The 26,159-nt window shown below is 39.2% G+C and overlaps 4 protein-coding genes and 1 pseudogene across 7 annotated transcripts; 3 read left to right on the top strand and 2 right to left on the bottom strand.

The window, feature by feature from the left end:
• Positions 1-502: 502 nt before the first annotated feature.
• LOC111319624 (uncharacterized) lies at positions 503-7,057 on the bottom strand. Its single transcript, XM_088763366.1, has 5 exons — positions 5,496-7,057; positions 4,565-4,677; positions 4,089-4,189; positions 1,984-3,497; positions 503-1,607 (listed from the first exon to the last, which is right to left on the bottom strand). The coding sequence occupies exons 4-5, from the start codon at positions 2,279-2,281 to the stop codon at positions 1,603-1,605; spliced, it is 303 nt and encodes a 100-aa protein (XP_088619492.1). The 5' UTR covers positions 2,282-3,497; positions 4,089-4,189; positions 4,565-4,677; positions 5,496-7,057; the 3' UTR covers positions 503-1,602.
• Positions 7,058-7,190: 133 nt separating this feature from the next.
• Positions 7,191-12,126, top strand: LOC148729386 (uncharacterized). Of its 2 annotated transcripts, XM_088763354.1 has the most exons (5): positions 7,191-7,265; positions 7,335-7,385; positions 8,154-8,377; positions 8,671-9,060; positions 9,368-12,126. In XM_088763354.1, the coding sequence occupies exons 1-5, from the start codon at positions 7,259-7,261 to the stop codon at positions 9,545-9,547; spliced, it is 852 nt and encodes a 283-aa protein (XP_088619480.1). In that variant the 5' UTR covers positions 7,191-7,258; the 3' UTR covers positions 9,548-12,126. The 2 variants fall into 2 exon arrangements, with proteins under 2 accessions (XP_088619480.1, XP_088619479.1); XM_088763353.1 differs by having other exon boundaries at positions 7,253-7,385.
• Positions 10,753-13,857, top strand: LOC148729385 (uncharacterized). Its single transcript, XM_088763352.1, has 2 exons — positions 10,753-10,886; positions 12,306-13,857. Exons 1-2 carry the CDS (start codon positions 10,869-10,871, stop codon positions 13,224-13,226), a joined length of 939 nt encoding a protein of 312 aa, XP_088619478.1. The 5' UTR covers positions 10,753-10,868; the 3' UTR covers positions 13,227-13,857.
• Positions 13,681-26,096, bottom strand: LOC148729383 (DNA-directed RNA polymerases I and III subunit RPAC1-like). 3 transcript variants are annotated; one of them, XR_016002535.1, is made up of 14 exons: positions 25,540-26,096; positions 25,388-25,459; positions 23,015-23,122; positions 21,362-21,424; positions 20,574-20,643; positions 20,352-20,471; positions 20,146-20,195; positions 16,701-16,766; positions 16,375-16,441; positions 16,006-16,125; positions 15,796-15,863; positions 15,355-15,403; positions 14,710-14,955; positions 13,681-14,605 (listed from the first exon to the last, which is right to left on the bottom strand). XR_016002535.1 is itself a non-coding variant. In XM_088763344.1 (13 exons), the coding sequence occupies exons 1-13, from the start codon at positions 25,597-25,599 to the stop codon at positions 14,484-14,486; spliced, it is 1,035 nt and encodes a 344-aa protein (XP_088619470.1). In that variant the 5' UTR covers positions 25,600-26,096; the 3' UTR covers positions 13,681-14,483. The 3 variants fall into 3 exon arrangements, 1 of the variants encoding a protein (XP_088619470.1); XR_016002536.1 differs by having other exon boundaries at positions 20,352-20,468; XM_088763344.1 differs by lacking the exon at positions 14,710-14,955.
• On the top strand, positions 17,424-18,949 carry LOC148729384 (uncharacterized; annotated as a pseudogene).
• Positions 26,097-26,159: the final 63 nt, after the last annotated feature.

Below are 26,159 nucleotides of genomic sequence, written 5' to 3'. Positions count from 1 at the left end.
AGATCAAACCCACAAATAAACCAGACAATGATTGAATATTCAAAGAGGAAACGTTTCATGCAAGATAAAAAGAAAAGCTTCTTTGAAATCTTTTTCCGTTGCTCATTTACTTTGATTAGATGCGGCCATTCACATTCAAAGATATTTATCCCTTATCCCCTTTATCGTGAAAGCCTTGCTGTTCATTAGCAGTCATCCTTGAAAGAGTAAACCAATTTAGGGTTGCTTGAGCCCAATTTTTGCTTCACAAAGCATAAAAAAAAAACAAAAGGGCAGAAAAAACCCGCGTTTTAGCTCGTTCTTTGAACCCTTCGAGCGATCTGTGCACAGAGTTGATCGGAAGCAATCTTTCTGAAGGCCACCTGATTAACATACCCGGACATGTCAGTGAGGTTGTTATTTGCTTTCGTGCCGCTTGAAGCTTGTCTTCTTTTTTGTCTCGTGGCCGAAACTTTCTCATCTCTTCTTCGAAAAAACATCAAAGTTTCCACTCTTGTGCCGATAATTGGGGACCATTAGTTGCAAGGAGGTAAGTAAGTCATAGGAAATAGTCCAAAATTAGAGAAAAATCAAATTCACTGTCTTGGCGTGGATTGCTTGTTAAAACATAAGTTTAAATTAAATATGACGATAGAACAATAAAACAGTACATAATAACATTGAACGTATTTCAGAAGGTTTGTTCAACAAGTCCAAAGAGCAAGTTGAATCAAGCAACTCATTGCAACTCTCAAAAATGAAAAAAAGATTTAGAACTAAGCTCTTTAAATTAGTGTGAATAATTTTACGGACGTAAGAATAAATTGGGAAAAATGGTGCGAATTTGCCTTTCCTTTGTTAAGAATTTATTTCATTATTTTTTTGATTGACAACACCCTTTTTCAATATCTCAATAAGCATTGTCTAGTCAAATACATAGTGGGGCGTGTACCCTTAAAATTTTCTGTATAGGTAGACAAAATATCTGTCACTCCTCAAGGCTGATGAGCCTGGCCTTCAACGACCAGCGTAAAAGCTTTTATAAACATCTTGGCTTGGTACAATTATGCATATCGATACGTCCCTGTGACCTGCTTGCGAATAGCGATTGATTCTCAAAAAATGCACTATCTAAATACTTCTGGATGAACTATCAAAGCCAGTTCCTGCTCATACAACACACATTTGATAATGCTCGGTTGTACCGACTGAAGTTGGCTTGAATAGATTTCAACGAAGCTCTTTCCACGTCAGGAAAAACAACATAAATTTGAAATTTACAGGAAAGTAATGAGATTGAACTGAACAAAAGACATCCTTATCCAAGAGCTTGTTTTGCTTCTTCGTTGACAGTTCCCTGTCAAGCAGGGCCCGAGCTGTGCTTGTCATTACAGTTGGTTCATCGACATCCTCGCAACAATCTTTCTCTCATCCCACATTGGTTGTTATGTAGTAAGTGGGCATTCCCAGTAGTGAATAACGCAGGTTAGAGACGTAGCTGCAGCATTCGATACATTTCCTCTGCATTCACACATGTACACACCTGTATTTCCCATGGCGATGTAAGTGTGTAGCAGATATTGTTGAGCATCATCGGTAGAACACGTCGCTGCAAGAATCCTTTTAACCTTGGAATAAAGATGCGTATCTAAGATATCACAGTTTCCACGGTTAAGCGTAAATCCTTCTTCAAAACAAAGACTGTTTTAGTTTCTGGCATTTTTCTTCCTCTGTCAAGAACGCACAAAAATGCATACTCAGCTGAGGTGTGATCGTTGGAAGATCCTAATTATGTCGTTCCATAGCTGAAACTCAAGAATCTCCATCGGTGTTTTTTTTTTTGTGCCTTAAACGTTTTCTACTTTTCCTGTCCAAAAGGCATTTTTAATTGATTTTGCAGTTTTAAAGACAATTTTAACACAAATCAGCCCCCACCACGTATCAGTTACGAAGTGTAGGTAGCAATCTGCCTAACAATAATGAAAAAAAAATATTTGTACTTACTGTCTTCCTCGATATCCACGATAAGATATGCGTTCACATTAGGTGTACCGGCTGTACTTTTAAATTTGTCTGTACATAGAGTTAAGTTTCCTGTTCCAACTGGTCCTGGGGAGCCCTGCGGACCCTGTGGACCTTGAATTTCTATCGGACCCTGAAGACCTTTTGGGCCCTGAGCGCTTGAAAGCCCAATGGGGCCTATAGGACCTTGAGTTCCGATATATCCTAATTGTCCCTGCGGACCTGGCGGGCCAATTGGACCTTGAGGACCCTGAACGCCCGGTGGACCAATCGAACCCATCAGGCCTCGAGTGCCATTATAGCCTTGTGGACCCTCTATACCAGGAGGCACTGCTGGACCCGAAGGACCCTGAGTGCCATTGTAACCTCGAATACCTTGTAGACCCTGAATACTAGGCGGACCAATGGCACCCAGAGGACCTTGCGCACCTCGTGGCCCAGTTGGACCGGGAAGACCTTGAGTGCCATTATAACCTTGTTATCCCTGAATCCCTTATGATCCAGTTGGGCCCGGAAGACCTTGAGGACCAGTTAAACCTGGTGGACCTTAGGTCCCATTGTAGCCTTGCGGATCCTGAATACCTGGAAGTCCAATAGAGTCCCGAGGACCTTGAATGCCTTGAGCACCTGTTGGACCAATTTGACCTACTGGACCTGGACCTTGAGTGCCATTATATCTTCGAAGACCTTGGATACCTGAAGGGCCAGTTGGACCTTGAGGACCTTGAGTACCATTAAAGCCACGTGTACCTTGTAGCCCAGTTGGACCTGGCTAACCCTGAATACCACGCGGACCAATTAAACCCCGAGGACCTTGCGCACCTTGTGGCCCAGTTAGACCAGGGAGACCTTGAGTGCCATTATAACCTTGTGCTCCCTGTATCCCTTGTTGTCAAGTTGGACCCGGAAGACCTTGTAGACCCGGAGGAACTCGAGGACCGGTTAAAACCTGCGGACCCTGGGTCCCATTATGGCCCTGTGGACCCTGAACACCTGGCAGTCCAATGGGGCCCTGGGACCTTGCTGACCCTGATCAGCACCTGGTGAACCAATTGGACCCGTTGGGCCTTGAGTGCCATTATAGCCCCGTGGACCTTGGAAACCTAGAGGGCCAATTGGATCCCGGAGAACCTTGAGTGCCATGCAGACCCTGTGGTCCAGGTTGACACAGAGGACCTTGAAGACCCGGTAGTCCTGGTGGCCCAGTTGGACCTGGCATTCCTTGTGTTACATTAAACCCTCGAGAACCTGCTGGTCCAACTGGACCCTAGGGACCCGGCCTCCAGACCTGGTGGACCTTGGGTACCATTATTGTCTTGGATACCTTGTGGATCTGGCAAACGTTGCATGCCATTATTGCCATGTGGCCCTTGAGAGCCTGGTAGACCAGTTGAACCCGGTGGCCCCAAAGTGCCATTGTAGCCTGGTGGCCCCTGACCACCCGGAAGCCCAGTTGGACCTGGCAGACCCCAGAATAGATTATAACCATGCAGCTCCTGAAGACCAACCAACAAATTGAACTTAAACGGTTGCACTATGAGTGTTATGTCTTAGTGCGTTTGGTAAAAGTTTATTCTCAGTGATACGACAGAAACAGGAACGAAACGACAAAGTACAATATGCTTGAAAACAGAGCTCTTTTAATGAAGAAATATTAGATAGATTTTCCTCTATGTCTTCTCAACATAGCAAAGTGTTTGGTAGCGAGCCGCTTGGTGTGAAACAGATCGCATCATACAAAAAGATCTCATAAACGCTCGGATGGGAAACTATATTAAGAGCAACTTGAATTGAGGCCAAGTTTTCATTTACGTACTTTGCAGCCGTAAACTTTTGCAGAGTGCTATCTATTTCTCAAAATGATGTGTCACGAGACGCAGAGTCATAATCTTTTAATCGCTTGGTTTCAGTCGCGCTTTAATCGTAGAAATCTTCAGATATATTTTTCTAATTAACAACTACCAATCGAATGCCGCTTACTCGTAATTGAAGGTGTTAATATGACTCCTGTGTTTTCAAAAGTGATTGATAACAAATGGAAGGGTGACATATGTTTACAAAACACCAGCATTCGATTTTGAACTCACCGTTATCCTAATGTTATGATATTTAGCTTCAATAACTCTAAGTGCCTCCCAGACGTCTCCATGCTCAGTTTCTTTCAACTCCTAAAGGTCCATTAGTCAGGCTTGTGAAAAGAAATAAGAGAATAAAATGTTAAGAGGCATCAAGGATAGACAGATCAGGACTGATAACAGGACAAACCTAGCGTTAAGTTTCTTTCCTCCGTGGAATAGGTGTAACACTATTTCCAATCTTTCGTCAGGGTATGTGGCAGTTCTTACAATATTGGGAGGTGATTTGGAGGCGCAGACAATAAAGTTCATACCTTAACACCTTTATTGTTGTTGAGCGCCCAAAATGAAAGCGTGGAAAATGTCAGACATATATTTTTAGACTCTTTTTTTCTTCAGCGAATACGCTTTCTCATGGTAATTCAGATTTTAAGGGAAGGTTAGAAAGATCAAAAACACATTTTTCACACTGGGAAAATGTAACTTACCAAAATCTTGTTTACTAATATCAATGTAACACTCTCTGAAAGCAGCTTGTTGATTGTATTGGAGCTCCTATCAACTTCTGGAACGGACGACTGCGCTTTTGAAGCTGAGGGTTCTGATAATAAGCGAAAAAATACGATCCTTATTGCCCATTAAATCAGAACATCGTTATCGTACATTCAAAAAAAGAACAAACAAAGTGTAAAATATTTACATAAGATTTTCAGTAGTTATACTAATTATCTTAATTAACAGTTGTTATCACGATACATGGAACCCAACTGCTTTATCTTGTGTTCTATGAGTGCAAATGTTCCAACCATACCGATGGATCCTGTTATGATATTTGGTCCGAACGAGGACCAAATAAAGAAAATATTACTTCCTTACGCTTCCTCTGAAGCACTGCTTGAGGCTATATAGTGTTAATTTGTTCACGTCTAAAAATCCTCGGATTCTTTTTTTAATGCTTATGACCGGTTTTAACTTAAGGTCAACAACCTTGCTTTACAGCATCTGCACTTACTCCCAGCATCTGCACATACTCCCTGACCGAATCAATATTTCATCTCGTACATGGTGCCAATTTCCCCGCTTTCTCGTACAGGACAATTATATCTTGCACAAGAGCAGCATCCTTTTTACCGTAACGAGATCCTTATGATAACTTTTCATTTTCTTTTTAGTTTTCGCCCAGCTTAATAAGTTTATGTCATTATTATCAGGTTAACTAAAATTGTGCTTTAATCTAGAATTGTCTTGCTCTTTTAAGCTGAGACATTCCAGTCGCATGATAGGCAGTTTTGGTAATTTTGATTAACGAAAATTCAATAATTCTACAGAACTCGAAATAAATGCCTTAAGTTTTGATTTATAAATTAAGGCTTGAATACGGATTGGTAATAGATAATAGACAAGTAAACGATGCAATACCTTGTTTCTGTTGATTATCTGAGCTCTCCGAGCAGCTACATCTGACACCAATTTGCCCACTTATGACTGCGACGATCAAGACAAATGATACTTTTGAAAACAGGCACACGGATATCATCACGGCAAGGAGAACACGTTTCGATAAATTACTGCTCGTTTTGCCCAGGAAATCCACTTGTCCTCCAGCTTAATTTCCTGTACAAAGTCACCTTCGATACCTTGGTCCTTTTGATAAGCTTGTTGTCTTCCAGTTTTTTCAGCATTTAAGGAATGCACTCTTCCAGATGCCATCACTTGGCCCTATTTTTAAATACTAACTAACTTTCGTCTACCATTTCCCCTATGAAAATTTTTAATTCTTCAAAACTTTTAAGTATGACCCTTCGAAAGTTCATTGAGAGAGTGGCATTTTGTAATCATGACTGAGGCTACAATTCTGACAAGTATCAAATTGCCAATTATTAGTCAAAGCTCGTTGCACTTTCGGGAACGGGTACTTTCGTATCCTTTCACTGAGCAGCGCTGACGTTAACTAACAGTTGGTGAATTCAAATAGCCAAGGGGTGCATAAGAATGACGTTAACGTCACAGCATGCTATAAAACATCACATTAGGGACGGATAACATAACACTCAGGGAAACCTTGATTAAACCATCCATTTCTCTGAAAGAGAGAAATCTGATTTAAATAAATGATAATATGTCGAACATTAGCAGATATGGTACACTTAGGGACAAGAAATCGTTATGATTGATGAAAAATGCAGATAAAAATGAACACGAAGGTTATGAGTGATGCTCAGTTGTCCAAATACATCATACATGAAAAGTATTTACGTAGCAATCAGTGTAGAATAGTTGGCCTCACAGTAAATGCCACCCCAATGCAAAGTTTATTATTTTAAATAAAACTTATCCATTCCATGGATTTGTTTTGTGTTTGAGCATAGCGGCTTATTGCTGCATTACATTCTTAAAGGAATACATTTTGTAAAATCTGACCCGTGTTTAAGACTCTCAATAGATGGAAGCCGCATTAAATATCGGTCACGTCTTTGCCACCAACGACCTTTCAACCTAGTTGCCAATAACAGAGTAGAACAATGTTAAAGAACAAGCAGGGTGTTAGGCGGAATACGTCGACTTTAATTAAAATGTAGGTCTCAGATGGAAAAAGGATTTCGTTTTCTAAACCACCACAACGTGGCCCTTCGCTAACTAAATACTGATTTCCTTCTTTTTGGAAGTCATCTTCATCGACGGAATTAATCTAAGACAGTGTGTCAGTAGAAGCACTCAACCGATATAATACCACTTGTTTAAAAGTCCGAGCCTTTGTTCCTATAAAAGCGATTGGAGTTCGTTCAGCTCAATTGTTAGAGCAGTTTACCAATCAATGAAGAACACTCATCCTTAAGGAATCAAAAACTCCCATCGCAAGTAATATTCACTTTATATTTCCCTTGTAAGCCAGATCTGACATACCAGTTTGTTTGTTGTCTAGACGGCTACAACCTGTTGTGTTTTACTTACCAAATTTTTTTTTCTACTTGTACTAAGCTAGTCTTCACTTTAATTGGACTTTTCCCTCTATTCTTTCCCGAAATGGAATCTGAGTGGTTTCTTGTCCTTCTAGGATTTTACCATTCCATCGCGTCATAAAGCAGGGGATTGCTGGATGACTAAGATGAGAAACAAATCCCTCCACTCTGAGGACAGCGAAGTGATCTATCTGTAGTCTACAACAAGCACAACAGAAGACCATGCCAAGTGAGCTTCTTATTTTACGCGTTCTTGTCCTAATTTTCATTTTGTTAACGTTGATTTCATTGGTGCTAGATGTCTGGATTCTTCTTAGAAAACCGGCAGAAACCATCTCGCAGTTTCCAGGTAACTTATTCCTAGAAAAACATGACTCAGTTTACTTGATTGATCTAACGCTTCATTGTCGTACATCAATGGATAACGTAAACATCACAAATTCAAATAATGATATTACTCAAGCACTCACATGTGCAACTGAATTCCTCGGATAAACTTTATCAGTGTGGTACTGCGGACCTGATATCTTTAATGTGCATCAAACAGCGGAAAAACAAGCTTAAGTACGAAGTTAAACTTAAAGACTAATTCAAAGATGAAGATGGCGTCCTACGGCCAGTTTCAGACGCCAAACTTTGACAAACCTGATAAAACTCGGGCTGACCCAATTGTAGAGAAGTAAGCGTAATGAATTGTTTTTTGAACCAATTTAACCATTTCATTGGAGTTTGTTTCATTCTTAAGGGACGTCAACGGTTTCAGGAAAAAAAAAGAGCCTTGATAATTTATGCATATAGCTCGAAACGAGGCGATTAAGACGTCTGAATCAAAGCTGTAGCATTTTTCCGGTGTCCTCCGCTTTCTTTTTTTTAAAAACTGGATCAGATGAATTTCTAGGTTTGATTACATGATGCCACTGTTCGGGAACCTGAGCCCGCACTCAAGAAACCGAACCCAATTAAAGTCATCCCCATAAACATATTTATAAGCGTCAACAATATTTGTACGGATTCAATACCATTGCGCGATTCTCTCTTTATTCCCCCATGCTTAGCAAGTATTTTTATTTTAGTCATTCTATTTCATGTCATGGTTTTTTTTTTTTAACAACGGCAGGTCCAAATAAGGCACCTCAGCCGCCACCACCATCACAGGTTGTCGTAAAGGACTCAGCTAATAGTTTAAAGCAAGAGTTGGAAAAGCTAACTCAGAACGAAGCCTTGATAAGGAATGCTATAACCGTTCTTCAAAACACAATGCATGAGATGAAAAAAACTGAAAGCAAAATGAATGCAAACCTGACGAGTCAGAGAAGTAGACTGGATTATTTATTTGCCTATGTAAGTTTTCCTTTTCTGGATGTTGAAGATATTTTCTTTGTTTAACTATACTGAAATGTTTCATAACATTTGGACTGGAATGGAGTACAAGCAGCGCGTGCGTTCCGTGATCTTCATCATCATACCTACCTTTAAGATCTTCCAGGCGATGCCACGTCATTGACCACTAACCGATATCACGCGTTCGAGGTGCTCTAAGGCAGGCGTTTTAGTTTTGTAAGGATACGACCTCCTTTGTGCCACCATTTCGAAAAATTTTGCTAGAAATTAAAATTGCTGTTTTTACTTTGCAGATAAATAAGACTAAGTTGGTGACAGATCACCATGGTACCATACTTCAAGGACCACCAGGCCCTGTCGGTCCGCCAGGGGTCTTGGGCTTACAAGGGCCCCCAGGTCCCCAAGGACTTCAAGGTCCTAAAGGGTCTCCAGGGCCTCCTGGAAAAACCGGAATCGCTGGTGCTATTGGCCGTCAGGGACTTCCAGGTGTCCCTGGTCTCCGAGGTCCACAAGGATACAATGGAACTCAGGGCTTCAAAGGGGATACTGGAGTACCTGGACCAAAAGGAGCCAGAGGACGTCCCGGTGTTCACGATCTGAGCCTTTGTCAACATAGGAGTAATTCTTCAGTAACGACAAGTGGTCCATACGCGAACACGGCCATTAGCGTGTTTGAAACAACTGTAAGTTTACTGTTTCTTAACACTTAAAATTTATTAAATATCCTATGCTCAATTCAGGCGTGTAGTACGTAATAAGACAAACAGAGCAGACCATACCATACCACTTCAAAATCATCGCAGCAAAACTAAACAAAGGTAAGACATTTTTACAGGCATACTCAAATCTACTGTTTGTTCTACACAATTCCTTTTCTTTTGTACCTTTCTTTGCTGATAAGTTGGAAATTTAAAGTAATTGCTGCAAGACAGCTATCTATAAACCTTTTGTGTATTTCTAAAGTACATTTTCTTCTTTTTTTCCAATCAGAATAAAAAAATCATCGGGGCGACGTGCTCAACAGATGACGCAAGACAGTACCTATTATCACGTGATGCACAGTCAAGCAAGCCAACCTACACATGTACCTGTAGGGGAAGTGTCAGCCGAACCTCATCAGGCCTCATGAAATGCTATATACACTTCTGGGAATGTCCGCTGGAAACGTAACAGTGCGATATTTGGAATGACTTAAAGATACCTGCTGCTGTTGGTAAAGATTTATGTGGGATAAACGAACAAATTGACAGCTTGCAGATGATATCAGTTTCGTTCTCCTGTTGCCTACGACATGAACTAATGCTCATGATTTCAGTTGAATATTTTTATCAATCAGTTCATCATTTCCGGATCGACTCACGTTGATCCGTCCGCCCCCCTCAAAGTCCGTAAGGGTCATGTGATAATTTCGAATACTTCCTTCTTATTCCCATCGTGGACAAACAGTATGGCATCACGTTTTCATCTATCTTGAAAATCGTCACTTCATAAAATCAGAAGCATATGATATACCTCTGACTGAAAATTCAAAATGACCTTGCAAACCATAGCAAGTAATTAGAAGCACCGTGAATCTCTGAAAGACTTTAAAAATAAGTTGGTCTCGAATTATCATCATGATAATTCTTATGATTATCATCATTATCATTTTTGACTGTTTACTGTGATTTTGAAGGTCAACGATTTGCTGTATCAGAGAGATAGATAAATTTTTTTTGTTCACGACGCTTTTTTGCGTGTAGCTAAGCGACGATGGTCTCCGGAAAAAATGACCACTTCGTTAAGATCGCTTCAGAATGACCTTCATCAAAAGAAAAAGCGAGAAGAGCTCTGTCTATAACGAAGTGTCATCTAAACGTAACGGTGATCTTAAGACTCATAGTGCCAATTTTCTCGCTGAAATCAGAGAGACTAGCCGGCCTACTTGGTTCGAAAGTAAAGGCTATTGAAAATCATACTTGTCAACTCAAGTTAAACGACCCACGCTAAGATTTGTGTCCCATACGTCGAGGAGAAGTATTCCATAAGCAAATACCGCACATAAAATATGTGTTTAACTAAGGAAAGGTGAAGTTGCTACAGCAATACCTTACACGTAGTGGAAGGTGTACGTGATAAAAATTAATTCATCTGCTCCGAAACAAACGGAATAATTACCACTGACTTCTAACTGCAATATGGTACAATAGGTCATAATTTCCTTGTGAAATGAGATTTTCCTTAGGTAAACATTGAAAGTCAACGTTGTTTGTCTTGTTAATTTGACAACGATAGAAAACGTTTTTACAATACAGGCCCTTTTTAACGAATGCAAATTTTCCAGTTCCTAAGCAATAATCCCACCAATTTTGGACCCTGATTTTCAAAAGAGATCATTTAAAGTTTAGCGAAGTGGGAAGGTTACCTATGCTCGGTTTAAAGTCAGAGAAAGTTCAAACGATAGCTTGGCAGAAAAATAAGAGATAGGCCGTACTCTTTAAAAAAGTAACGGATGGCCTTTCAGTCAACGGTGAGTAACAAGTCACAATGAAGCAAATTACATTATGCTATCGGGAACCATACTGAGCGGATACTCACGGCCTAACTTCAAGTTTTTCCTCCCTATTTTTAGTAAAACGGACGGCGGAAACCACAAATAAGTGGACGAAGATATCAAAATTAAGCGAATTTGTTACTTGAAATCTATATTATAAGCGGACGACGTATTGAGAGATCCGAATTTTATTTTTACTGATGATTTACGTTTATGATAACTTTTTTTCTTTAGACTTTTGAAAAATTCATTCTAGTAATTCGTTGCTACTTGATTCGAAAATTTGCTGACTCCTCATTCTGATTTATTGGAGCTGAAGAATCATTAGGAAATTTTCTAAACCTTAAATACTATTATCGAGTCAGCCAAAATTTATTACTTTCCTTTTGTTAGTAGCGTTGAACATTAGAAGACGGCCTTTGATTATTTCATAAGCAAATAAAATTAGAGGTCTTTAGCAAAATAGACAGAAGAGTAGGGATCCTAATCTGGAATCTGACCCGAAATTTCCAGTTGACCAGTGACCTACCAAATTTTCAAAGCTTTACAATTGAAATCTGTAAGTTTTTTTTTCGAGCAGATGTGACGATCTGAAAACCTCATTCCTTTCTCCATGCTCGATACCTTGTTAACGATATTTACTTCCAAGACATAATACAAAATGATAAATACAGAATCCGAGGAAATGTTCACCCTCGCAATGTTTCCATGCGCCAAGGGTGACTCAAATAAAAAAAATAAGAGTAACGTCTTCTAAAGCACAGGCTGAAGAAACAAGACTTGTTGATTAAGATTACGAAGATTAACATGAGTCAACAGAAATTCAAAATCAACAACTACAGATTAAACACAGAAAAAAGTGAAACAAGACAAATATGAAATCGGGTCATTGCAAATCACTTTAAAAATACCTTAGACCTTGTAAGTTACAAAACGTTTCCCGTGTTCAGTCCGCGCGGGACTGGTAAATCCACGTCCTGTTCATTGTTGATACTATGGTATGGACCATGTGCTCGGACTTCCAGAAGTCAAAGTTCGGTCCTAGATGTTTGTTTATTTTTCTCATGAATGTTTTCTTTACGTTTCCTGCGAGTCCACAAATCTTGTAAAGTATGTTGTCACTGTAGTATTTTCGTTTCGCTTCGTTTTGTTTACGTTTGTTTCCTTTTTGAACAGTCAAACCAGATCTTCGTGAAATTAAAAACTTATTCGAGCATTCGAGTCTACAGACCTGTACAGTAAACATTTCTGAGGAGCTATTCATTATCTCTCGACTTGTTGTGGGGGGGGGGGGGGGGGGGGAATTGAAGGATTCCTTAGTGACCGGTCCCACGGTCCCATATATTGTACACTATTTCAGCCAGTACAGTAATCGTCATCTTTGTTTCTGTTAAGATGCGTGGATACCGATTCATGTCCAGCTTCAAGATTTGGTGCCGACTTATGATATTCACTACAACTCTCTATATTCTTTTTGTGATAATGTTCAAGGAGCTTCACCATATGGAACCGTACCTACATAAACTTGTCCCTGCAAACAAAAACATATCCAGACCGAAATGCGACATGAAACTCGAAATTGGCCAAATGTGCCCTAAACTTTATACCGACCTGGGAGGTCTGTGTGAGATGGGTAGCACAGGCATCCAATGTCCCGATATTCGCCACAGGGCGAACACCCCATTGAGGCAATCCCAGCTAGTGATGACCAGAATGTTACGAATATTTCATCTCTTGGCTACGAAACACCGCATCCGCTATTGGTTAGCTTGCGGGACGCTCTTAGGGGCTGCCAGACACAAGGGATTCATCCCCTGGGATCATGACGTCGATATAGAAATGCCTTTGGAGGATTACATCAAATTCTTTAAAGTAGCAAGCAGAGATCTCCCGGATGATATTTTCTACCAGAATTCTTTTACAGACATAAACCTTCTGTCTAATTGGCTCCGAGACGTAGTTTCCCCGACTCACCCAGAAATTGGTTATTATTTTAGACCAATGAACCATCGTTTAAGAGATAAGGCAAGTTGCTATGGTTACTGCCTCTCCTACAATTGCAAGTGGCACGACGGACTCATGATCGATTTGTTTGTTAGTGAAAAAAGAAATGAAGACGTTTTTCCACTAAAGGAAATGGAGTTTGAGGGCTTCGTATTTCCAGTTCCCAAGTCCTGGAAGACATATTTAGAGGACGAATATGGAGAAGATGTGCTCAAAATACCCGAGGAGGAGGAGAATCGAAAACCCGCATTAAGGCCATATCCAATGAAGACGTGCAATGCGTTGGCCCGAGAGATCGCTGACTTTGACTGAAGAATTTACCTATTGAAACTATTAATGTTATATTTCTCAGTTAGTACATGTGCTACAACTCGTGATATGATATGATAAGATAATTTCAAAGTTTCCTGTGACACTTAATCGTCACGATGTTTAGGACATAAACAGACTTATCACATTCCATCGTTGTTAAACAATCAAAATTCATTATTAAATAACAGCCTGTTCCGTTCATTGCATCCTTCCCTCTCGTACTCCGAGCTACTCTCGCGCCCCGTTTACGCTTAGAGCAAGCTAACAAAAGGTGATTTTCCGTGGAAAATTCCGGCATGTTCAAAACGTTTCACGACCAACTGGGAAAACTGAATTGGGCTATTTGCGATGCTCTTTCGGTTGAGAAACATTTTGAATAATTCTTTAAAACACCGGAAGCGTATATTGGTATAAAACAGTATAGAATAAATATAGAAAAACGAAGAGAAGATAATTATTAAAATTGCAGCAATATAATTTTATTGTTATAAAGGCGGATAATGTACTGTGAGCCATTTCTTACTTTTTCAAATTTCTAATTTTCTCTCTTTCATTGCGTATTTATCAACTTGTTTGCATTCACAACAAATGTAAAAGCTTACTATGAAAAATAGAGAATTTTTCAATTGGAGTGTTAGGATTGCTGTCTTAACTTCAATTTGCTCTGGGATTGGTCCAGAAAACTAGCACCAGTCTCTAAACCAATCAAATGCAAAACTTAAACTAACCACCACTTGGTCGCCTGCTTTAGGCAGTTTGCTTGTTTTTAGTTTGAGTTCTCATTGGATCTTAACGGTATCTTCCTCTCTTCTGATTGGCCGTTGGCGGTACGCTTGGTGTCATTAGTTCTAAATATTCAACAAGGTTGCAACAATTGCCAGCAAGACAAACAATGTCCAAAAGGATACCTCGTACAAGTCAAAATTCTTGTCCTGAAGTTTTAAGTCCACAGATGAGTGTTATCTGGGACCCCGTTTCCGCCGTTCAGTGGTGCCTTCGTTCTCCTCTCTTAAAATCCCTTTCAGTAGGAGTTATCAATTTTCTTTACATGACACGAGTCACATGGATATTTCTGAAAGGCGAAAGAAGGAATGCGGCCTTCGCTTCCATCACAGGCTAGCGAAACAATACCGTTGTATAAAGTTTTCTTCTACGACGGGACAGGAGACCTGAGAAACGCACGTGTTCAGTGGGTGAGCCAAACAATGTCCACGTGTAAAGTTTTTCTTCTAAGCATGGACCAGAATAAATGGGAGCTCAAGTGTTTAGAGATTGGCCATCAAGTTCAGAGAGGAAATGCCTGCACTTTCCCATTAAGACTTTAATTGACTCACAAACAAGTGCATCTGGAGGAAGTGCACCAGTTGACTCCACGGAGACTACACAAAACACAGAGAAAACAGTCAGGTCACGTGTCATGTCACGTGTCTCAGACATCGAAAAATAACAGGTGAACACCCAACAAAGCTCTAAAAATACTCACGCTTTAAAAATGACTTTGGTCCACCCCTCGTAATTAGAACCTTAGACCGCTGGCCAGCATTCTCCTTGTTTCAACTTCACTTAAATTACTTTTAGCTAACACAGCGGTTAGACGTCGGGAATGCGCGATAGGATAAATTCTGCCTGGCTGCACGCCAATTTCCCGTGCAAAAGTTAAAAGGAAGCCATTCGCAACAATCGCTGTCTCGCAAAATAAGCAAATGAAAATTGAGAAGTTCATAGAAATCTGTAAAAGAAAATAACAGAAGGAAAAAAGAATATTCGACACTTTTCGAACTCAAAGCTTATTCAAGTATGGATACCCTGTTGATTTCTCATTCTGTTTTGAGCGTTACTAAAAAAGTTATACGCTTCTTAAACACTGTGACTCACTGGCTTCTGTGGTTATTTGTACTTGTGCGAGACAACTTGGTTCACAAATACACACACGTTTAACCGCTGTGTTTAGCCCCATTTTAACATCCTCCTGAAATTATTTCTTCATCTCCAAGTACATTTAAACGCGGATATGCCACTATTCAAACAAAGATTCATCTTGTTTAAGATGTAGTTGAGAACATAGACATTAGCCGGTCGAGTAACCGAAAAAGAAAACTGAGTTACAAGATAAGCTAATCCAACTTACAGATAAAATGGTCTCTAATCCGTGAGAGCTTGACTCGATTCTTTAATTCCTGAGGATAGTGAGACGGAAGTTCACACCATCAATATGACTGTAAAACATAATCAGCTTAACAACACAGAAAATTACAATAACACAGGGTAAGACTATGTGATCTGTAAAAACTATTCCCTCCCCCAATGGGTTTGTTTACTTGTTTGCAACGATACTTATCCTTTCCCCTTTTACGATATTTTTTTGTTTTGATTTGTTCAGTTTGTGTTTTGTTTTGGTTACCTTCCATCTGTCGAGAAAGCCGACAGTCGGCCGACGTGTTGTTCGTGGGATCGGATTCTTTACTTTAACCGCGAACCCTCACCACGAAATGCAGTACGATCGTGAGGATTAGCGCTGTCGAAATGTCGACAATTCAAGCGGAAATCTTCAAAGTTAAAGCAAACTTACATCGTGTCTAAACACTTCTCTACTGCATGTATCTCTTCTAGCGTTGGCAACCACAGCTCGTTTGACTCCTACAACAGCAATACAAACAAAACAGTCAACGGTGGGAGTGCTTCCCCGAATATGACAGTAAAAAATGACCTTAATTATCACAATGATTGAGATTTAAAAAGGAATGCTTGAAATGAATGCATTTCCTTTCATGTCACATACCGTGTTTATTTTCCACTTTAATGACGCCTTCGGTGAAACACTGCGCTAATTTATCAGCCAACTTATCTTCGCAGGGTTTGACGATCGTTATTTCTGGAAGAAGTCTGTAGGAAGCAGTGGCTGAAAGGAGAAAAAGCCAACTTAATTAATGACGAGTATTTTGGTTCTGTCCTCGTGTACCGGTTCACAAGAGCCGATACAAAAGACCGAACAATACACAACAGCTAACCGATGACTCCTAAACAAAGAAAGAACAATGGTAATTCCCTTGTGAACCGGTACACCAGTACAGAACCAGTATTTTTGCCTCTTTCGGAAGCGAAAATTCAGTAACTCAGTCGCAGCCCATGATTGCTTCACTTTACATACCAACAGGCGAGAACTTTGCATGGTCCTTGCCAATTCCTTTAACCGCATGCATTTTAAGATCTAATTCCTGAAAAGAGAACAAAATAAACATAATTGGCTACAAAAACTCTCCACACTACAAGTGTGTTGTTTCTTAGAGTTTAAAAGCTTAGCTTTAAGAGTTCTCGGGTATCACGAGTGCGGATTACTTGTTTTCCTTCTTAAAGCTGGAGTCAGTATGTACATGTAGAAAAGACTCATGTTCCTCTCTGTTATTACAACCTCACTATAAATGTACGTCTGTACAATCAGACTAAATTAAGTTATTGCAAAGGGAATGTTTATACCTGTCCCGGTCTGAGCTTTGCAATCAGTATATCGCTGAGGACTGGTCTGATATCATTCGGTCCGTACTGGAAAAAGCGTCAACGATTCAGTGATAAATGCACAGAACTTACAATGTCACTTACACTTGAAGTGCCAATATTGCTTTCTTTCTTCTTTCTTAAGAAGATTTAATTAATAATAATAATAATAATAATAATAATAATAATAATAATATAAAAAATTCAACTTTATTTCAAAACTTAAAACATTTCAATAACTTCGCGTGGGTAATGGTTTTTCCTCTCGTACATTTCCAAATTAATTGACACGGAATACATCTGTTAAATTCGGTTCTCTAGGATCAGACTCATATCAGACCCAAAACTAACTTTGATAACAAAAACGACCTAATAATAATAATAATAATAATAATGATAATAATAATAATAATAATAATAATAACGTAGTTTTGTGAATTTTACCAAATTGCTTCTACCTTTTTGTGAATTTATTATTAACTTATTATGATTATATTTTAGGGCAAGTCTAATTTAATCTCTTGAACAATAAAGACGCTTTTTTATTTTAGCATCGACAATAATAATATTGATGATAATAATAATAATAATAATAATAATAATAATAATTTCAAAAGACTATCCGTGATCTGGACGAGCCCACTATCTGATTTTAACCGCGTCCTTGCTACAAACCAGTTTGCACTTCCAGCACTCACATACCCCATGTGAACCCAGCATTGGCCACTTGCTGAGTTGCGTGACATCGACAGACGAACAAGAAAGATCATCTGCGAAAATGGAGGGCGTCATCCACTTAGCTCCATAGCTAGGGAGAAAGGAGGACGAGGACTACGAGCCATTGAACAAGAGTATAAGCTGATCAAGATCAAAGCAGCAGTTAAACTCTATGAAAGTCTTGACCCCAAGATGAAATCTGTGCAACAGTTTGAAGAATGTGCTATAGTCAAGGGATTCTCCTCTCTTATCACTGACTCGAAGAAGTTTGCACAAGAACTGGATATAACTCTGAACTTGAATACCACTGAACCATCATGTAGCCCAACAGAAGAACCAGAGATAGCTACCACAGATATGCACACCAAGAAGCATATAAAGAAAGTTGTAAATGAGAAACTAGTCAAAAAAGTCGAAGATCAACAGTGGCAAGGAAGTCTTTTAAAAGCAAGATGGCCAGATGATCAACTGAGCCTTGAAAATTGTTTTGCATGGCTCAATAAATGGCAATGTGCTCCTACCCACTGTATCGCAGGCATCATGGAACTGTACGAACAGCTCACACCAACAAAGGTCTACATGGCCTACAAGACTGGAACAACGGACAAGAACGATGTCAAATGTAGAATGTGTGGCGAAGGTCCTGAGAGCATGGCACATGTACTTGCTGGATGTCCATCATTAGCTCAGTCCAAGTACTTAGAAAGGCACAATTTTGTTTTAAAGTGTTCTTCTTTGAGATGCTCAAAGACCTAGAGCTCGCTGATAGTACTCCGCCATGGTTCTCTGATGTGAAGCCCAAACCTCTTTATAAGTCACCTGATGCTGAGGCATACTGGGATGTACCAGTATATGCTGATCATACATACGTACAATCTAATCGTGTGGATGCACGTTTCATCGACCACAAAAACAAGAAGGTACTTATGGTGGAAATGAGCTGCCCTTGGATCAACAACAGAGACAAGAAAGACAAAGAAAAGACCAAGAAGTATAGAGCACTTAGACTTGAGCTGACAAAACAACACCCAGGATACAAGATCTCACAAGTAAACGTCATTATAGATGTACTTGGAGGATGGTCTAAAGCCATGGAAACTGAAATGAAGGGCTTCTTTGGTACAAGGTACAAAGAAATATTGCTGAGAATGCAGAAAGCTGTATTAAGTAGCACTCTGAACATTGCAAGAACATTTAAACTGGTTACAGCGTAAGAATTTTAATGACATTATGATTTGATTTTTATGAACAGGATTTTATGAACATTTTAAGTTAAGGATATTTTACGAACTGAACAGTAAATCATGAACATTTGAAAAAAAAAAACACCTTAGTATTGGGCCAATTGACACTTTTATCGTTTTATATTGATCATTTATATTTAAGTAGTATTAGATATTATTATAGTTAACAGTCCTATCATGCAGATAGGTTACGAATTTTCACCCTGTCTTGCTTAGCTCACTAGCATCCAAACGTGTATACTGCATAATAATAATAATAATAATAATAATAATAATAATAATAATAATAAAGAAGCGGCTAAGTGCGCGGAGGAGTTGGGGCTGGAGTTGGATTTGGAACACGCGCAAGGGATCAAGAAAGAGGTGCGGAGGTGCCAAATTGAGAAGTTAGAGGATGAGATCAGAAACCAACGGTGGCAAGGGCGTCTAGTGACTACTAGGCTGGAGGATGAGAGTTTGAGTGCCGATGGGTGTTTCTGGTGGCTCACAGAGTGGAAGAACTGCCCATCACACACAATTGCTGGACTCGTCGAGCTCTACGAGCAGCTATTGCCAACGCGAGTATACACAAGTCAGAAGACCCACACAAGCGGAGAAGGCGTGGTGAGGTGCAGATTATGCGGCAAGGCTCAAGAGAGTGTGGCACATATCTTGTCAGGATGCCGTGCGCTGGCCCAGAACAAGTATCTCTCTAGACACGACGCAGCACTGAAGGTACTGCTTTACCAACTGTTGTATGATGAGGGATTTATAGACGAGATACCACCCTGGTACTCACCCGACAAGCCGAAGCCCGTGCATGAGTCAGAGAATGTTAAAGCTTATTGGGATGTCCCTATATATGCTGATCAACAAGAGGTCAGATGCAATTGGGTGGATGCACGCATTATAAATCATATGTGCAAGAGAGTTGTGATGCTGGAAATGAGCTGCCCGTGGGTTAACAATCGGACAAGAGAGGATGAAGAGAAGACACTGAAGTACGGACCCCTTCACTGGGAACTAAGACAACAGTTCCCACACTACGAAGTGAAGCTATATAACATCATTATGGATGCCCTCGGGGTGTGGTCACGAGAGCTGGATGTCATGATACGCGAGCTGGTGGGAGGCAAAAGCACAGACGTACTGCAAAAGATGCAGAGGGCAGTGCTCTAGGGCACGCTGAATATTGCCCGGACTTTCAAGGTGGCAGTTTGACTTCCTGTTAGAAGGAGAACCGTAGACACAACAGAAAACCTTTTTAGGATTAGTTAATGTACATTTATTTTTTTACTCCATAGCTCACAGGTTACGGTTTTCGCCCTGTGCTGCCTGATTAGAATGTAGCATTCAGTTGATTTCTCTGCGACATCATAATAATAATAATAATAATAATAATAATAATAATAATAATACATCAAATTCAATAAGGAAACATAGTTTCGAGTGATGCAGTAGCAAATTCATTATTTTTCTTAGTCTACCTTCCTGGCCTGATTTCCGATTGGCACCCACTTTATGAGATCTGTCGTAACTAAATAAACAAAGATAATGTTAAAATGTAAGGCAAAAACTTATGCAGGGTATACCATGGAGTATCCTGTGACATTTGTCTAATATGCTCAAGTCTAGTTTACTCCTGTCAAGAATGTATCTTTCAAATTATATAACTTAAAAAACTCACAGTTACCTTTGGAGTTTACAAATAATTCATCAGGGTCTGTGGCATTCTTTGGTGCATTCTTGTTTTTGATGCACTTAACTTTTAGGTCAAACTGTAGTGTTGTGTCATCTTTGGTTTCTTCATCTCCTTTAGAGAAATAAATAAATAACTTAGTCATGGTGCTGTTCCAAAAACTTTCCACACCTGTCAAAGGAAAATGTACCTCTAAATTACACCTGAAACACTTACCATCTTTCTTAAAATCAAATTCTCTGGGATCTGCAAAAATTGGAATGAGTCCTAACCTATGAGCCAATACCTTCAGATAAAAACAAGATTAGACACAGAAGTTAGAATAAATCTATTCATACAACTGACAATTCAAAATTTTCTACTGGAGCTTTTCAGTTTGCATTTTTTGTTCAAAGCATTGGAAACAGATAAAATTACATGATATTTGGAGGACTGCAGACACATCTCTGGGAAGAAAACTAACAGCTAGCAATATAGGTATATAAGATACAATGTATATATGAAGTTCATATATTTTGAACTGCAGTATTAGATACATGTGATGCATGATCCTCGCAGTACAGAGTGCTATTTATGCAATAGCAAAAATCAGACCTGAAAAAAATCAGGTCTGTACGGGATTTGAACCACTGACCTCTGCGATACTAGTGCAGAGCTCTACCAATTGAGTTAACAAGCAGAGGTCAGTGGTTCGAATCCCGTACAGGCCTGATTTCTTTCAGGTCTGATTTTCGCTATTGCATAAATAGGGCTCCGTACTGCGAGGATCATGCATCACATGTATAGGTCTATAAGTTGCTAATTTCAAGATTTCATATCAACCAGGAGTTTTTTTACACTACTTTTAAACTAACAGAATCTTGTTTAAGGAGGCAATTATTTACAGAACTTCTTCATACTTGGGAAGAACTAAAGTATACTATGCTACCATCCATTCCAGCATAGAAAAAGACCTTAGAAAATACAAAATGATTAGAGAGGAATAAAAGTTTTCATCAACATACCTCATCTTGGATGATAGAGGTGTTATTGTATATGAAGACTTTTTCAATTGCCATTGTTGGGACCTATTTACATGAAACATACATTGCACATAGCTTTCAGTCTCAGTACCCAATACACTTTGATCAAAAATGCCTTACTACAATCAGGGCACGACACTAACTTTTCAACTTACTAGCCAAGTGGCTGGTGACATCTTAGATTTTACGACAATTTCAGTTTGTTTACTAGCCAACCTGGCTAGTAAACAGACTGAAAGTATTAATGTTACTCCCATTATTGCCCGGTTGTTTGAGAAGGTCGTGTATCGTACACAAGCACAGTCAGTCAATGAGAACAACCTGAGCCACACCCAATTTGCATATAGACAGGCGGGTAGTTGCACAAATGCCTTGCTCGCTATCCAGCACCAGACATACAAGTATTTAGATAGCAGTGACTGTAGCGCAGTGTGAATTTTTACCATGGACTTCAGTAAGGCTTTCGATTTTGTGAACCATGCTATTTTGTCTGCCAAACTGAAACAGCTACCTCTAAATCCGTACATTATCAATTGGTATCATAGTTTCCTCTATGCAAGACAACAACGTATTGTTAGTTATAATTTTTTAGGACAGTGGAAATCTATCGATAGAGGAACCACACAAGGTAGTGTAAGCGGACCGTATCTTTTTAATTTATTTTTGAACGATTTGGAGATTTTTTTTAATGGTTGCCCTGTGCTTTTTAAATATGCCGATGATTCCACTATTCTTTTGCCTATCACTAGGAATAGTGACCCGTCTGCCGACTTAGTAGGACAGTTCTTACCATGGTGTAAAGACAATAGAATGGTCTGCAACCCTTGCAAACGTAAAGAGCTAGTTGTTAAAAAGAAAAATCATAATGTACTCCACTCTCCCATTCATAATATTCCCCAATGTAATAGCTTTGTTTTACTAGGAGTAACTTTGCAGAGTGATGGAAAATTTAAAGAGGATGTAAGAACTAAGCTTGTCAAAGCAAACAAGTGTGTACACATCCTATGAACATTGAGAAAGGAACATTACTCTCAGGCAGAGATTGATCATCTTTTTATATCCATTGTTTTGGCTAATTTTAGCTATGCACTTTCAGTCTATGGGGCATCTGAGTCCGATGTTACGGTTGTACAAAATGTTTTAGACCGATGTCATAAACACTGTTTAATCTCATTTCCAGTTTTTGTCAAGAACCTTTTAAACAAACAAGACCGAAACATTATGAAGAAACTAAAATCAACGGATGCCACCCCCTGAAAGAAATCATTCCTGTCTAAAAGATATATGTACACAATCTTAGGAAAAAAGGCTGCGCACGCCCGAAAATTAAATCACAGCGCTTTATGAACACCTTTGTAAATAGGTTGATATTTAAGCTCCATTTATTGTAATGACATACTTTTTTTATTCCTAATATGTATGTAGATTTCTGTTGTAGTTTTTCCAAATTCATTGTAACATAAGATATGTAGTTTTATCTTATGATGGAATAAAGACTTTATATTATTATTATTATTATTATTATTATTATTATTATTATTGGAAATAAAAACCACCACCCAAAACTAAATTTCTACTAGTCTGTGGCTAGTGGGCTACCATTAGTGTCAAGCCCTGACAAGAATACATACTCACCTCTGATAACAAAATCCTCCTCACAGCATTTGCAATAGAAGCATCAACACCAATCATGTCAAATTCAAGTTCACTCTTATTCAAGTGCTTTATTTCAATGCTGAATTTCTGTGACGTGAAATAAAAAGACAAGATGAGCAAGTCACAGCAAATCCATTTCATTGCTTGCCTGATGAGGCAAGGTGAGACATTCAACAAGCTTGGACTGTATATTTGGCCTCTTCGGCTCTAGAATGCAAGGTTGAGCTCTTGTGGACTTCTACTGATGGAACTTGTGATACTCTACTTTAATAAAAGCCTTTAAGAAATGGGCATTCCCAATCTTTCAAAATAAGTAAAAGTCTTTAATTATACCGACTCTATCAAAGGGCAACAAACATATGAAACATATGTGTGAACTGCGGTTATGAGACGTATATGAGAACGATTCTTCGCAGCAAAGCACTTTTTTCAGGTCTGATTTTCACTATTGCTCAAATAGTGCTTTACTGCGAAGAATCGTTCTCATATACGTCTCATAACCGCAGTTCACACATATGTTTCATATGTTTGTTGTTGTTTGATTTATCATCTACGGGTTTATATCGAATTAATTTGATGGCCTGCTCCCAGTTGGCTTGTTAGCTCAATTGGTAGAGCGCTGCACTAGTATCACAAAGGTCAGTGGTTCGAATCCCGTACAGGCCTGAAACTTTTTTCAGGTCTGATTTTCACTATTGCTCAAATATTACTTTACTGCGAAGAATCGTTCTCATATACGTCTATCAAAGGGCTTTGACCATTATGATACTTTGTTTCTCAATACATATACATTTTTATAATACTGGTTAATTGAATTATAGCATTAGCTCAGATGTAAAATGCAGTTAATACCTTGTTATAAGCACACAAAGCATGAGTCTGCCACACCACTGACAGGCGTAGTTACTAAAAGTAGGAATCACCTGAAACCACCTGAAACCATCTGAAACCACCTGAAACCACCTGAAACCACCTGAAACCATCTGAAACCCCCATGGAAACCATCTGAAATTACCTGAAACCACCCAAGAAGCTATCTAAACCCACGTGAATTAAACATTATCGCAAATCGGTATCTTAATTTTTAGCATGACGCAAAGCTTCTGTATTGCTAATTTACTCTACTTTACGTCTATTTTTATCTGTTATCTCACTGTCACTGACAATGAAATTAGTTTCACTTTCGCGACGCATTCCAAGATCTCGTTTGATAACAAAGGGAAGAGAGATAAATGTTGTAATTACACACTGTGTACACGTTTTTCGAGCTGCGCGGTCTGCGGTCTGCGTTTTTGAGGTCTGTGTTAACGAGACACCTGAGTTGCTTTGTACGATTGTACCAAAAATGATTTCATATAGTAGAAGTACTTTAACGTTAAAACAAATATTCCGAGATCTCGTCTGATAACATCAATGACAAAAGAGAGATAGATAAATCTGGTAATTACACACTGTATACACAAAGGAAAACTGATTGCGCACACGTCGACTGACTCAAAAGGCACACACATAACCTATGCAAGACTGCTACGGCTCGACAGTGGAGGGTCGTAACTGCGATATGTTCAATAAGAATTCAACTCCAATGTTTACATAGCAGTTTCGCTTACGCACTCAGTGATCTCGTTTGATAACAAAGGGAAGAGAGATAAATCTGCTAATTACACACTGTGTAGACCTTTTTCGAGGCGTGGCTATTCGAGGTGTGCGGTTTGCGGTGTGCGGTTTGCGGTCTACGGTCTGCGTTCATGTCTGCGTGCTTTCATGTAATTTTCAGGTAATTTCAGATGGTTTCAGGTGGTTTCATTGGTGGTTTCAGATGGTTTCAGATGATTTCAGGTGGTTCCAACTTTTAGTAACTACCCACTGACAGGCATGCAAAACAGTAATTCAGAAAATTGTGTCACAAAAATCTTCTAAAGGAACATTATCGACAAGCATGACAGAAAACCAACGGGAAGTCCGCAAATGAGATCTTGATGATACTGCACTTAACTAAGTCAAGTACATTGTACACAAAACCGTGCAACAATCTCAGGGAGTAAGGATGTTTTAAAACAAAAGAAATGATAAATAAAGACGAAAAAGGCCAAATAAAGGAGCAACTAAAGAATCCAATTATCAACTCACGTCCAGTGTTTGTGGGCAGTTTTAAGAAAGAGGAATAACACCTTACTGGCATCAATTATTTTGGCACAGATGCAACTCGATAAGAAGTAAACAAGTAGCACCGTCTCTTAAATGTTACCCTTTGCAAATTCAACCAGTTCACTGAGCATTCTGCAGTTGCGATAAAATAATCAAAGCAAAATAAAATATTTTGTTGCAAAAGGCACGCGAAGAATAATTTACCTCTTCAAACTTCTCCTGGCTCCACGTGTCATCATAGCCAGGGTAATTACCAGGGAAGTTGGTGCTATGCGTCTAAAAGAACAAAGCATCTGGTAAGATCAGAAATAATGTACTAAGAAAAATATATACCACGACAAAACTTCTGGGCTTACGTTTATGACATCGTGTTCTCGCAGACTAACTCTTGTTCGAATCTCATCCATGGAAGCCATCTTGGAATTAACTAGGTCCAGTTCCTTGTACACTCTAGAGTAACGGTGAAAACGAGATGGATGGATTGGAGAGAGCTTACGTCAAAAAGCCTCCTGAAAAATGCAAGTGTTGAAAATTTCGAATTAATGAAAATAGAAGGTTCAAATTTATTCTATCTCCTAGAAACTTTTCTTTTCGACTTTTAACCCTACTTGTCTGCCACTGGCAATAAGAATACCTGCATTGAATTCTATTGCTACAAAGAAATTCGAGATTTCAGTCCAGAATATCCTGGTAGATGATAATGAATTAGAAAATTAAAGGGCCAAATAAGAAGAGATTCGTCATTTTACTTCTCTCGATCGATGTACGGTGTTTTCAAACCGTCGCTATTCTTTTTCAGTGCTTACGTGACGCTTCAGTGTTATGAGGGTGCCTTCAGAAAACACCGTTTTTTTTATATCTGCCATTTCGTTGCGTTTCTATTGTGCTTGTGAGTTTTTTCAGCTTCTTTTCCGATTAGGGAGGCTGAGCTACCAAAGAACTGCAAAAATTCAGAAAAAGTTTATATTTTTCTGAG

Source organism: Stylophora pistillata, chromosome 6 (assembly GCF_964205215.1).
Source record: "Stylophora pistillata chromosome 6, jaStyPist1.2, whole genome shotgun sequence".
Classification (NCBI taxonomy): Eukaryota; Metazoa; Cnidaria; class Anthozoa; order Scleractinia; family Pocilloporidae; genus Stylophora; species Stylophora pistillata.
Note: the sequence above shows the minus strand (reverse complement) of the source record. Positions and strands in the feature narration are given on the sequence as shown.

Excerpts from the sequence above, each read along its gene's own strand:
- LOC111319624 (XM_088763366.1), bottom strand. The coding sequence starts at position 2,281 with ATGGGTTCGATTGGTCCACCGGGCGTTCAGGGTCCTCAAGGTCCAATT.
- LOC148729383 (XM_088763344.1), bottom strand. The coding sequence starts at position 25,599 with ATGGCTTCCATGGATGAGATTCGAACAAGAGTTAGTCTGCGAGAACAC. Across the intron at positions 16,442-16,700 it reads CAAAGCTCAGACCGGGACAG|GAATTAGATCTTAAAATGCA; the intron begins GTATAAACATTC and ends TTCTCTTTTCAG. Across the intron at positions 15,864-16,005 it reads TAAAGTGGAAAATAAACACG|GAGTCAAACGAGCTGTGGTT; the intron begins GTATGTGACATG and ends TTGCTGTTGTAG.
- LOC148729386 (XM_088763353.1), top strand. The coding sequence starts at position 7,259 with ATGCCAAGTGAGCTTCTTATTTTACGCGTTCTTGTCCTAATTTTCATT. Across the intron at positions 7,386-8,153 it reads AACCATCTCGCAGTTTCCAG|GTCCAAATAAGGCACCTCAG; the intron begins GTAACTTATTCC and ends TAACAACGGCAG. Across the intron at positions 8,378-8,670 it reads TGGATTATTTATTTGCCTAT|ATAAATAAGACTAAGTTGGT; the intron begins GTAAGTTTTCCT and ends TTTACTTTGCAG.